General features: G+C 34.8%; 1 protein-coding gene across 10 annotated transcripts in view; it reads right to left on the minus strand.

Moving 5' to 3' along the window:
• Nucleotides 1-1,278: 1,278 nt before the first annotated feature.
• Nucleotides 1,279-14,067, minus strand: part of Kcnc2 (potassium voltage-gated channel subfamily C member 2) — a 160,277-nt gene continuing 147,488 nt past the window's right edge. For 4 of the 10 annotated variants that reach the window (XM_069988766.1, XM_069988789.1, XM_069988783.1 and 1 more), the window contains exons 3-5: nucleotides 10,055-10,982; nucleotides 7,729-7,893; nucleotides 1,279-3,245 (exon numbers count right to left, since the gene is read on the minus strand). In XM_069988766.1, coding sequence (XP_069844867.1) covers nucleotides 3,109-3,245; nucleotides 7,729-7,893; nucleotides 10,055-10,982 — 1,230 coding nt within the window. In that variant the 3' untranslated portion in view covers nucleotides 1,279-3,108. The other 6 variants (XM_069988793.1, XM_069988803.1, XM_069988834.1 and 3 more) reach the window with 6 other exon arrangements.

Below are 14,067 nucleotides of genomic sequence, written 5' to 3' on the forward strand. Positions count from 1 at the left end.
GAAAGATTGTAAGAGTCATGTACCTTTTAAAATTCTTCCATTCAAAATTCTATATTAGGTGTGAGTGTCTAGTAAGCTACCAAAAAGCATAAAAATAGCAAAGCTATTGAAAACTAATACAAAGAAAGGAGCCAAGAAAAGACCATGAATAATTTAATCAGATAGGATTCAAGTTTGTCCCCAGTTCATTTGCCTTTTATTCTTCATTTCAATTAGTTACATGTCTGTCCGTTCTCGCCAAGGTTATGCATGCACCTTGAAATGGTCACAGAAAGGTCCACAATACAGGGGTTCATAATTAGTTTATATGTTATATTCAGAATCCCAGGGGAACTAATATATTCTGGAAATATTGATAAGCACTGTGAAAAATTCTAATACAGTTTTAACCACAACAATTTTAAAGACAAGTACAAGCTTCATTTGCCACAAAACCCACAAAAATTAATTGATTGAAGAATATCTCTGTTATGCAAAATATACATCTTAGGATATAATTTGAGTAATATTCCACTATATACTGACATTATTTCTTGGTCATTTATTAAAAAAATACTCTCACTGCCAGAATTTTATATTTCTTAATATTTATAATTGAGGTAACAATGACAGAAAGGCTTAAAGTATGAAGACTATTGGTGACATTCTTTGAAACTATAACAAATTGCCAGAACCACACAAATTATATGACTAAAAATTGGTTAGCTTTTGATAAATAGAAAAACAACTTTACAGAAATGACAAGTTGATAAACAGTTTATAAGAGAATGATACAGTCAATGTTGCTAGAACTTACCCATAAAGTAGAAACAAGAAAAACTAAAACAGGTCTAGAATACATCTGTATCACCGCCTTGTATAATTCACAACACACCCTACAGTGGGCCTGGGCCTCACTTGAAACTTCATAGATCGTGAGTTTGGCTTCCTTTGATGAAAGGTGACCAAAGTGGTGGACCCGTGCACACATGTTGGTATTTACAGGTGTTTACTGATACTGGTCAGTCTACCAGCAGAATGCTCACGTGGGAGCACAAAGCCAACTGCAGCCACAGTTCCATTGCAAGCTTTAGATGCTTCGTGAAGATAAGGGAGCCCACTTGTAAGTACAGCAACCTGGTCACCTCAGAGCACAGTCAGCAGCAGCAATTGTTTCCAGTAAAAATCCTTGGCATGCCTACATTCCACTGTCCCTTTTTCAGCCGTCAAAAATATCCATGATAAATTCTGTACAACACTGGAGTCAGGAACAGCAGCACCAGACAGCATAGTAATTCCTCTACTAGAAACTTGTGTATAATTAGAACATTCTCTGTGTGTGGTGTTATCAAAAAGATCACAGTATCTCTAAAGAGCAGGTGTGTGTGCCTGGGTGGATAATTTGCTGTATAAGATCTCCGACATGCAGCTCATGCTCTAGGATTTGGGAATACACAGTAATACATACTTTTTTTGACCAATCATAAAAATGGCAATTGTCATCCTCACCAAAATAGAAAAAAAAAACGAACATTAAGAATTAGTTAACAATATCAAGGATCCTAAATGCCTTAAAGCATTATTCTTCAATGTATATTATGGCATTGTACTTCCCTCACATGCCTGGTACAACAGATACACTATTGCTATTGCGTTTGGGAGGGATGTGTATGCAAATAGACTTTCTACCACTCACACTGAATATGACTCCCCAGGGGTTTTGCTGGAGTGTGGTGAAGAATGCTAGTTGCTAGGCAGTGGAGAAGGCTGACACTACATTAGGCAATCAAGTGCAATGGTGAAATTACTGTTTAAATCCTACTTATCAAAAAGAGTCACAGTGCAGATTAACGTAGGTAGTCTACAGGGCATCACTACTTAATACACAAAGCAGAGAGGCTGCTCAAAATAGCAGAGGCTACAGTGGGTAGGAAGTGACAGGGTTTCAGTATTAAAATCATAAACACCGTATCAAGGCATTTCTAGACTTCATGGAGACAAATGATATATGCAGTTAAGACGGACAGACAGAAATGACATACATGACAAAGCACCTGATTAAAGACTGCCTGATTATCCGATGAGAGTCCTTTGATTCAGAACTTTAAGGCTAATCAAAAAAGCCTCCTGTGAACACACGTGACCTTTGATCTTTGCACACAAAAATCATCATAATAAAGAAAAAAAGAGGGGTTAAAAAAAGCCACTAGAGCTTTGGATTAATATTTGGCACTCTGCTTCTGAAAATGATGACAAACCCTTGGGTTAAAAAAAATGACTGTAGTACTAAGCAGTAATTTCTGGCTAAAATGTGCAAGCCTGGCTGGACTTTTTCTGATTTTGTACCTTCCTCAAGTCATTAAGGGATCTGGCCTCAGCTTGCATGTATCAACAATGGCAATCTCTGTGCAGTTATCTGCATACAAACTATCAAAGCCATTCAGAATTGCAATACAGCATTTTTTGAACAAAGGAAATCAATAAAGAGATTAAGGTGCTTAAATACTTCTATTCAAGAATAAAGAGGAAAAAATGTTGAGGAGAAACTCACCCTCCCTATCCCACAATTCAATGTGCAGAACAGTTGATCAGTGCTTCCAGATCGGCAGGGTGGTTCCATGCAAGTACACATGTCCTGAGCCATTCACAGTCCCCCAACTCTGCAACATTGCTTTCAGGTGATAGAAACAAGATGGTCTATGCAAATGTGCTGATCGAAGTCATGTTATGTGCAATCAAGAGGAGATCCAGGACATCTTCAGAATGGTTTAGAGTCACAAGAAATGAAGTGGTTGACATTTGGAAGCACATCGATGTACATATATTTCCCTGAAGATGTGGTTATGTATTAGTGTACTAGCCAATATCTGATGCTATCTGTCATTTTATTTCCAAAGGAAAATTAGGGCAATTCATATGGAGAAGTATAGGAGTACTACTTTAGACAACCCTGAAAGCCAGAATAAGATTTCTTAACTACTCAAGTGGCATTTCTGACTTCAATAGTAGTATCATGCAGGACTTATACTGTATTAATAGATCCTGGAGTAATGCTACGTTTAACTATTTCCATTACAGGGTAAACAGTACTTGAATTGACATAATTTAGCCGACTGGATGCAGTTTGGTTTACAAGATAGATGGGATGGGAGATCGAGAGCGCCTCAGAGGACAAGGAGAGTTGTAGGGTGATGTTACTGGAGAGAGCCTCAGCGCATTGCCTGCCAAGCCCGCTATGTTGTTTAAGCTTCGAGATTTCTCATAGCCTTTTATGAAAGAATGCACACACATCAGTTGAGTTCAACCAGAAAATAGACAGCGACAAACAATTCCATGCAGGGTAATCAAAAGTGCTATTTTTGAGCTCAAAGAAGCTTCTGTTTACATAGAATTCAATATGGAAATATTTCACAATAGTAAAAAGAAATGAAACTCACTGTAAGCTGACATGGTCCAAAACTTAAGCCAGCTGTCACAAATTTCAGCACAATTAATACTACAAAATATATTCTTTCCTAGATTATAGTTAGTATAAACGTCATCTTGCCTATAAAATAACAGAACTTTTAAGAATTAGGCAAAGCAACTTAAGTAAGATATGGCCTTAATATCACATTTCATGATGTGTTTCTGAAAATGAAAATGGATGCATTAACTATATTTTTCCATTTTCATTTTAATAATCTAATAAAGTATGCTTAAGCTTAAGTGAGCAATCTTTTCCAAGCATATTTATTCTTCTGGCTTGATAAAGTTAAAAGAATGACTATTAAAATAATAGGAATTGATGTCATTATCTAGGTGACATAGAATGGGATGCCCATTTCTAATTCTCTGGATAAAAAGCAAAAGTAAGTGAACAGGGAATTGAATATGACCTAAGCAGAACCATAATTTCCATGAAATAAACTTGAATTTGCCTAATGTTGTCTCCTTCCCTCACCTCCCCAAGAATTGAGAAAAATTTTATGACTAAGTCATTTTTATTAACTTTCATCCTAATCTATTGTTCATGTCTATGATAACTATGGAATTAGAAAATACAACCAATCTCTTACAAACTTTAGCTGAATGGTTTTCCTTAATACTCAAACCAGATCACTTTTGTAGGGAGTTATATACTGTAGTGTTTCTATTTCAAACTATTAGAGACCATTGAGTGATGTAGGGCACTTAGTATAGTTTGAAGTGAAATGTCTAAACAGCAGGACAACTGTTTACTGTTAAGTGGAGCCAGTTTTGGAAATGAGTATGTGGACAGCTGCACTGAAGAACTGTTAAAGAGCAGGAAAACGAACTTCCTTTTGGACAAAGTTGAACACGTGCATACACATCCAGTGAACTTCTTGTCTCCCTTAGACTGTGTAGCACACTGTGGTGCTAATTAGCCCAGAGTGCACTTGCTGATTGTGGAGGAAAAAGAAAGAAAAATGAGTCCTTTGTTAGTACTCATGTTCTTCCAAGCTACATTTTTCTTTCATTCTATCTTTTCATAGAAATTACAGGGAAGAAGCGATTGCTAATGCTTTTTCTAGGAGTGAAGTGATATCTCTGGTTAAAGGCCAAGACAGGTATGGATGTACATCATAATAGTAACTTTGTAATGAGATGAAACTGAAGTTTTAGAAAAGGAGAAAAACCCGCACATATTCTGTGCATTATAAACACATTAACTTTCAATAGATGACATCTTTTGACATTTTTGTGGATGAACATTTATGCTAATAATTTACTATGATAAGGTTTTCTAGGATATGATTTTGACCAATTTAAAAACTTTTTATACTTTATTTAGTATTCTTTACTGTCAAGTATGGGAAATGGCATATCTTGCATTCCATGTTGGTAGATAATATGTGAGTTAAGAGGAGGTCAAATCATTTTAAATTTCATGTACTTTATTTTTACAAAATAGCCTACATATGTTTGGACAGTTCATTATTATTACTCTTCTCTAAGTGGCTGAAAATATAATTTGGGGAATTGTATAAAATATTTTATCCAATGCAGTAGAAATCGAATATGTAACTTAAAGTAGTGAACTAGAAAACACTTGATTAATTTTGATTAAAGAGAAACTGTTGACTCTGAATGAACCAGAAGGGTTCATAATACTTACAAACCATCATCATAAAGTCATAACTTTATCCACTACCATCTTCAAGATATCTAAGGGAACCTCAGAAATTTAAAATCTCTTTGACAATTTTATATTAGTCATACCAGTAACATATAGGTATATTTTGATTGTAACTTACTTGTTCAAAATTATCATGCTTCACATAAATATTACTCATTCTTAGTTTCTCTTCTTTTTAATGTCTGTACTTTCAATATTCATTTAGAAGGATTTTGTAGTTTAGTAACAAGTACATAATTAGTGATATTATATGTTATTCTGTTATTCATATACCTTTTTATTCTTATTTTTATGTTTGATTTTGACTAGGAAATCTGATGAAATTTTTGCTTACTTGATGTTTTACTGGAGTAAACCTGAAGATATAATTTATATTTAGGCTTATTTTAAACTATCATCAAAATAATATATTGGATTGGACATATTTTTTCAAATCCCGAGACCAAAGTTTCTTTGAGGCAATGTTAGAACTGCGTATCCATAAATGTACTATTAAAAAGAATGTATATATATAATACATATTCTTAAAAACTACTGTACAAATAGAAAAGTAGATTCTAAGTATTGGGATTTTACTTAAGTGAATCTTCAAGTTTTCTTTATAAATGACCAACTATATTCACATTTGTATAAAAGAAAATTGCAATAACAATCCAGTAAATTCATTTACATAGGGTAAGGTTTTTAGGACTTTAAAACAAAATCTGTAGAGGCACCAATTTGAAGGCAAATTTATTTTCTCATGGAAAATAAATGTTTAAGTAGAATACAAAAATATAACCTACATAATAGGACAGAAGAGAGGAAATTAATTCTTGAAGATATGAGAACATGACAAACTAGAAGGCTTAGGTAACTTATTCATAAATGTTATCTGACCTAGGAAAACAAACATACACAACTACAAGAGAAATAAATAAGAATGAAAAAGTTGATATGGCATAAAATGTTATGGATAAGTTTTCAAAGATGATTTTAGTGATAAGGAGAATTTTTGTTTGAATGCATAAGTTCTCCATGCAAACGAAATATCTTATTAATTGCTTTGCTCATGAATATGCATAGTTTATGCAGTATATATTTATATATTATCTAAAATTTATATATATAATTTATATAGTACCTATTTTTTCAAAGTTCTTTCTCATCTGTAAACTCATTTAACAATTTAAAATTCAAAATATTTTCTGACATGGAAGAAAAAAATTCTAGCAAGTTTTCCTTGAAGTAACCTTGGTAAATTAGTGCATATAGTGCTTTATTGAATGATGAACAAAATTTATCTAAGTTGAATTACCCACAAATATATAGATGAACATGCCTACAAATTTTACAGAAGTATACATGTAGATATAGAGTAAGTTAGGTAATGAACCTTGAAGTATATGTTCAATGCAACATATTATCACACTGGTATTATCATTTTTAATCTATGTACATATTTTCACAAAACTAGAATAAGATATTAACTATGTTCATAAAACATTTTTAATGTTTCCAGCACATGTGTAATGTAAAATAGTAAACCCATTCAATGATTGGAACACATTTTAGTTCAAAGAATAGATGTAGATGATAGAAATAATTGCAAAAGAATAGTATTTAAAGTAATACTCAGAAAAAGAAAGGCCTTTAGTTCTCTCTTCTGAGTCTCAAAGACACAGAAATAGAAGGCAACAGAAAATGATCAGAAGAAATTAAAGACAAAGGCAACATGAGTAATGAGATAAAATGTGAAAGAAAGACAACATAACATTGCAAGCTTAAAATGGTAAGGAATTCAATTGGGTAAAACTATAGTGGAATAACAAGCAATTATTCTTAAAATGCAGTTGCACTAATATGAAAATTGGGTGATGATTTTTTACTCAAATTTAGCCAATTAGGACAAATTATTATATATATATCATATAGATATCATATTGATATTTTGCTATATCACTTTAAAAAGACACTTGACAAAACATTTTTATTTGTTTGATATTTATGTGCCATCTTATGTTTCAGGCATACTCAGGGTCTGGTAAAAAATACAAATGAATTTCAATTTTTTTATTTTTTGTAAGGAAAAATACTATATGTATATTTGTAAGCACTTACATAACCTTTCAAGGGATTAAAAGGTATTCTTGCCTGAAGATCCTGTACCTTTGATACCTTAACACACTCAGCTAAATCCCTGGCAAATCTGCCCAAATATTAGAAAAGAGAACTCAAGTATGTGTAGTATTTATTATGAAAATAAAAATAGCCAATAATTTGTTTTACAGTCATCAATTTCTTATCAAATTTATTCATAACTCTGATTGATGAGTTTTACTTTGTTGTAGTAAAATAAGTACTAAGTACATTATAAAATAATTGGGTTCATAATTTAGTATTTACATATTTCATTTCAGTTCTGCCCATATGCAAATTTAAAAAAGAAAAAGAGAAATGTCTTTCGGGTATGACAATCTATTATGACAGGCATTTTTCAGTGCTTAAAATGAAAGATGGGTTGGAGGGGAGAAGAAAATGATGAATGGGCCTTTACATCACTCCACATATTTCTGGAACTCACTCAATTGCTAAGTCACCTGTTAGGATCTGATTAAAGGCATGCCTACCTTTCCTGATACCTCCATCAGAAGCACACGTGTAATCACCTGCCGTCAGAAGGAAACATGTTTCCCCTCTTCTGTTTTTGTCTCTGGTACTAGAACGTCTGATGGGGAGCCTTTCTGGGGGTGATAATGGCGGCTCACTTCCTGTACTGTCGTCACCTGATAACACTGGTCACAGCACCACGCCATGGACAGACAGTGATGGATGAGGAAATGAGACAGGACAAAAAGTTTACACCAAATGCCCATAGTCCAGGCACGCAATATACAAGACACAATCATCACACCACAGTAAGAAAAGGAGTTTTCATCACTCATCACACACACACACACACACACACACACACACACACACACACACACACACACACACACACATAAAATAACTTAAGTGGAGCAAAATGGAAATGTACTGCAAAGGAGAAAGGTGCTCTTTGTGAAACTTTTATTGCTCTGAGGATTTTGCCTAATATATTATTGACTTTCACCCAAGTAGTGAAAACTCAAAAAAAAAAAAAATCCTGGGAGCATGTATTAGCACACAATTTACCTTACAATATGTTACATGCTATTGTGAAAATATGATTGGGAATCATTAAAAGTAGAGGCCGTGTAAGGAAAAACTCTCAAGCAAAGGGAAAAAAAATCTCTCAAGCGAATTCTTATTTTTTGTAATTGCCTAAGAGGCTTGCTTTTATTAGTTCTCTAAAAGTAATTTTTAGAAAACCGTAATAAAAATAACCCTAAAGCTTAAAAACTGCGTGTTCAGATATTGCATTTTGAAGTAGCACAGTGTTTTTGAGCATACAGTGGAACAGATCAACTTCTCCAAATGCCCTTGAAATGACCGTTTACTTCTGCATGCTAGCCAATGAGCATATCCAGAAATGAGCATATCATCCTTTTTCATTTCCTTCTTAAAGGCTCTGTATAGATACTCTGAAAGCAGTCAAATAAGAGCAGCAGCACAAGCTAATTCCTCCCTTCATAGAGATAATCTTAACTCTCAGACATTTGTTGTGAAAGATATATCTGAAATCCTCTAATAAAACTTCCTAAATGAACATAAAGACTGCTCAATGGATTTCACTCCAGCCATATCTTTTGCCCCCTCTATCTGCTTCTTAAAATCTACCAGTCCAGGTATGTTATCCATACCTGTAATCTCAGCTGCATGGGAGATATAGGCAGTAGAAATATGGTCCAAGACCAGCCAGGACAAAAAGTACTTCTGGAAGCTAAGGAATTATGAAAAGGACAGCTGCCTTTTTGTTTCTTCACTTCATTACTTTGGGTTACTTCTAAGCTATACATGTGACCACAAGTCATTTATCTACAAGAAAAACTAAATTAAATATGTGTAAATTATGTGGAATGCATATGCCTCAATTTTTCCTAGTAAGAAAAGTTATTTAAACTGTAGAATGTTTCCTTCCCCTGAATCAGATATAATAGGGATGACACTAGTCACCATTACATTGGCATACTGAATATCAAGCTAGGATCAACTTTAAAGTACTTTGGTAGTGAAGAGGAATAGCTAATTTCAAGCAATAAATTACCTAAAGTTATGCAGTGCACGCTTCATTGAAAAATAGAAATGCACAGAGAAATTCAAGTTTGTCATTAGTTATCAGAAGCACATCATATATCCCTGAGAAATGGTGAGTTTTGATTCTATGACACAGAATTTTATCTCACCAAAGGGTTATATTAATATAACCTAATTTATAAACAATAAAAAATAGCGCTAATCTTGCAGAATATTACTAAGAAAGAACCTTGTCATTAAAAAACTTATCTTCCATATCACCTCTTTGGTGTTTAGGCCTTTGATGTGCAAGCACCCATTCTCCTTAAATAACGGTTTCTTGTGGACCCGGTTGAGATGCACAGCACCATGTGGCAGTGGTAAAACTGACAAACACACCAAGCCAAATGATATGGAGATCAACATTTGGAGAAAGAAGAACGAAAAAAAATGGCCATACCATCACATTGTGCAAAGAAACAAAGAAACATTGGCACAGAAGCAACAAACAGGCAAAAAAAAAAATATTGGCACCATCAGCAAAGGTCATTCCCACTAATGTCAGGAAACTGTATAGGTTGGTCTTCACTGGCCTACAGTCTCTATCTTGTAAATATCTACAATCACACCCACACGCGTGCAGGCACGAGCAAACACACACACACAATTTAAATTTAAAATTAAGACTGAAATTTCATATACATATGAGGAAAGCTGCCTTCTGCCTAAGGGAGAAGGTATAGAAAGTAATGACCCATGCCTATGCAGTCGTGAAGTCTATTTAGAATTGTGCCTTACCTGATCTATTATGTTCCAGAAGTCGATTGTCTTTGCCCAGACACGTGTCACTCTGTGTGCTATTGCAGGCCGTATTCAATTCTGTCTTGCAAAATGTCGGTGAGCTTGCCTGCGGGGCAGGAGGAATGTGCTTCTTTCTCTTTCTTGGAAGTTTCTGCTTCGCCATGGCCAAGGAGTAGTACATTCCAAAATTGTTGACAATCACGGGCACTGGCATGGCTATTGTCAGCACTCCAGCCAGAGCACACAAGGCTCCCACCAGCATCCCTGACCATGTTTGGGGGTACATATCCCCATAGCCCAGGGTAGTCATGGTCACCACAGCCCACCAGAACCCAATGGGAATGTTCTTGAATTGTGTGTGTTCACTGGCCGAGGGGTCATTTGGTTGAGCTCCTACTCTCTCGGCATAGTAGATCATGGTAGCAAATATCAAAACTCCTAGAGCCAGAAAGATGATCAGCAGCAAAAATTCATTCGTACTAGCTCGAAGAGTGTGTCCGAGCACCCTCAAACCGACGAAATGGCGGGTGAGCTTGAAGATTCTCAGGATCCTCACAAACCTTACCACCCTGAGGAAGCCAAGTACATCCTTAGCAGCTTTAGATGAGAGCCCACTCAGCCCCACCTCCAAGTAGAACGGGAGGATGGCCACAAAGTCAATGATATTCAAAAGGTTTTTGACGAACTCAAGTTTATTGGGTGAAAAAACAATACGGACTAAAAATTCAAAAGTAAACCAGACTACACACACTCCTTCTACATAGGTCAAGGCAGGATCCGTCTCGATTTCATATTGTGGAACAACGCTTGTACCATTGGTGACGGGTTCCGTCTTGTTTTTAACAATATTGAAAGCTTCGTGCGTTTCCAGGCAAAAGGTTGTGATGGAAACCAAGATGAAGAATAAAGAAGCAAAAGCAATGAACTGCAGAAGAAAAAGAAATAGAGTGATCTGAACCATCATGTACTTGGATCCAAATCTAAGAGCATTGATTCCTTCTGAAAAGAGAGAATAACAGCATATTTGAAGATATCATTTGGGGTGTTTCTCAAGTCAAGGGAGAGTTTGTATGTAATATTCACCAGAAGAGTATATATAACATGTTTCAAGTTCTGGGGTTTTTTATTTTGTTTGCTTACATAGAGACCAAGTTTTGCTTTATGTTTGAAAATTGTTTAGAACTATGATATAAGAAAATATAACCTGCGAAGAAAGCATAACATTAGTCCAAAAGTGTCTTTAAAAAGAAACCATCTGGAAAAAATAAAATCAGACAATATCTCCAGAATTGCTTGTGAGCCTAGAAATCTCCAAAAATGAGACTGAGTTTTATATCTATAAATATAAGCTGCAATAGACATGCTGAATATCATGAGCTATAAACATGGAGAAAGTGTTAAAAATGTATACTGCAAGTTAACTGGTATCAATCCAAGGTAGAAACTTGCCTAATAGAATAAACTGAAGGAGAAAAAGTAATGCAACAAGATGGAAAAAATAGATTAAGATACAAATTAAAACCAGCTTTCTTCCTCTACTGAAGAACCACTTTATTTTTCCCATTCAAAGATTTCAAAGTGTTAGTCACATTGAAAAGTAGCAAGTGAAAATGCTGTAATTTTTATTTAATTCCATTTCTTCAGTCAATTTGTGTGTATTAATGCACACAAATCTACTGATGCAGACTAATAAGTGTTCTGAAAGCATTATATAATTCTGACTATAGCTAAACACTATAGATACAAGTTTGCATAACCCACTAATTCCTACCAATCATATACCTGTGCTTCTATTTCCAGTCAGGAACATCAGATTGGGAAAGCTAATGTCACTTTTCTTAGTCCATATGAAAGGAAATGATAGAACTGACAAGATTATGTCCAGATTCCATTTCCTAATCTTCTCACATTCTCAGATGTAGAATACAGATAATTTGTTATTGTTACCATTTGCTGGAGTCTGGGGTCACAGACTCATTAATATTCGTCATCTGAATATTTGAAACCTAGGTGCTTCAAGCATGGTTGTCTTGAGTATTAGAGGATTTTTAAAGGGGTGGCAGATGTCTAGAGCTCTTTCATAAATGTGCCTATTTTGGAATCTAAATGAACAGATCATTCTATGAGTATCTAAACAAATGGGTCACTTAGGAGAGGGAAAGTGTCAGGCCAGTGGAGAAAGACCTTCATTTGGAAACAAATAAAAGTTGTACCCTAACATCTGTCACTCAAGCTCTGCTGAAAGGGAAGATGGAAACCACCTCTTTTATTTTGCAATTTACCACACAATATATAGGGCTACACAGGATGACTAACTTGTCAGAACTGTGACTTTATAAACTAGCAAAGCACCTCAAATCAATGAACAATTTTCTTCATATTGTGGTAGTTAGTACATCAATTATATACTATTATATGACTGGAAAGTATGAGACTTTTGAATTGCCTTTCCATATATATCTTCCAACAACATTATTTTTGGTCTTATTGTCAGATCATTAGCACTCTTAAACATATGGTGAAATTTTTTCATTCATTTTTTCCTTTGTATATGTAAATATCCAATTTTTAATCAACTAGTTGTTATGCTGATGTGAGGCACATTTAAAAATGACATCTTTTAGGGGAAGCAGCAATTATCCTTGATGGATAAATTGCTTCTTAAACTAAGCTTAATTTGAAACCCATATTTGTTTCTAATTCCACTTAAAATCTCTCTTCGTAGAACCTTGTTAATATGTACCTACTCATTCTTCCTCACCCACACTCCCTTATATCTCTAGCATTTCAGGCTACATGAAAAGTTTTAGTGTACAAAATCCATCAGTGGGGCAATGCGAGTATTAAACAACTGGGCTGCAATTTTCTTTTAACAATTCCGATATTCTTCAGTCTTTTTTTTTTCAGTTGACTTTGCAATCTCAAACTCTGCCTACATCCATGTGGCATATTAGCTGTTTCTTCACTTCCCAATATTTTGAGCTGCCAAAAGTTCTAGTGTGTCTGCCCACATCCAGTCAGGAGAAAGATATGGTAGTACATATTGGCGTTATTGACATAAAACACTAAAAATCTTTCTTAGTTATTTTCCAAGTATTCACTCACTCATTCAGCAAATGTATATTTGATGCTTCTCTATTTCATATAACAGGCTGTTTAACAGCATAATCCCAGCCATTGAAAAACTCACAATATCCTATGGATACAGACATGAAATATATTAATCACATAAAAAATGTAACTAAATTTAACTAAAATGGAAATAAATGCAATGAAGAGAAATAGAAGATACTTTCAAATGATCAAAAATAGACTAAACTTAGTCCATCACATGTACCAGAGTGTAATATTACTGATAGAAGGTACGTGTTTTAAACAAAATTTGTTGTTTTCAAGATCAATATTCATCTCAAAAGATGAATATTTTGTTTAGATAAACACAGCAAAATAAACTTTTTAATTTGTAAAAGGTAAAGATAATTGGCATGATCTAAAATAGAGGTTTGTAAAAGAGGAAAAATATGCTTTGTAACTACATGACTGGTATTTGGAGATTAGCCACTGTCAATTAGAGGGTAGAGAATTCAGAAATAAAGAAAAGAAAAAAAGAAAATGGGGTAAAAGGAAATCTCTAAGGAGAATGAGCGAGAATACATGAGGTTCCGTCCACAAGTGATAAATCCCTCCACAGGTACAGAACTCTGGAAAAGCAAAATGTAAAATATTACTTTGGGGTGGAGGCTGGTCCTTGGGCTTGAACGCAGGACCTGGGGGCTGTCCCTGATCCTCTTTGTGCTCAAGGCTAGCACTCAAACACATAAGGTACAGTACCACTTCCAGCTTTTTCTGAGGAGTTTATTTGATACACGAGTCTCCAGACTTTCCTGCTTGGGCTGGCTTTGAATCACAATCATCAGATTTCAGCCTCCTGAGTAGTTAGGATGCAGGTGTGAGCCACCTGCATCCGGCTAAAGAGTTACATTTACAGATTATCCTTTGTCTGTTATGCC

The sequence above is a fragment of the Dipodomys merriami genome, unplaced genomic scaffold (assembly GCF_024711535.1).
Source record: "Dipodomys merriami isolate MVZ:Mamm:240054 unplaced genomic scaffold, mDipMer1.0.p SCAF_10, whole genome shotgun sequence".
Lineage (NCBI taxonomy): Eukaryota > Metazoa > Chordata > Mammalia > Rodentia > Heteromyidae > Dipodomys > Dipodomys merriami.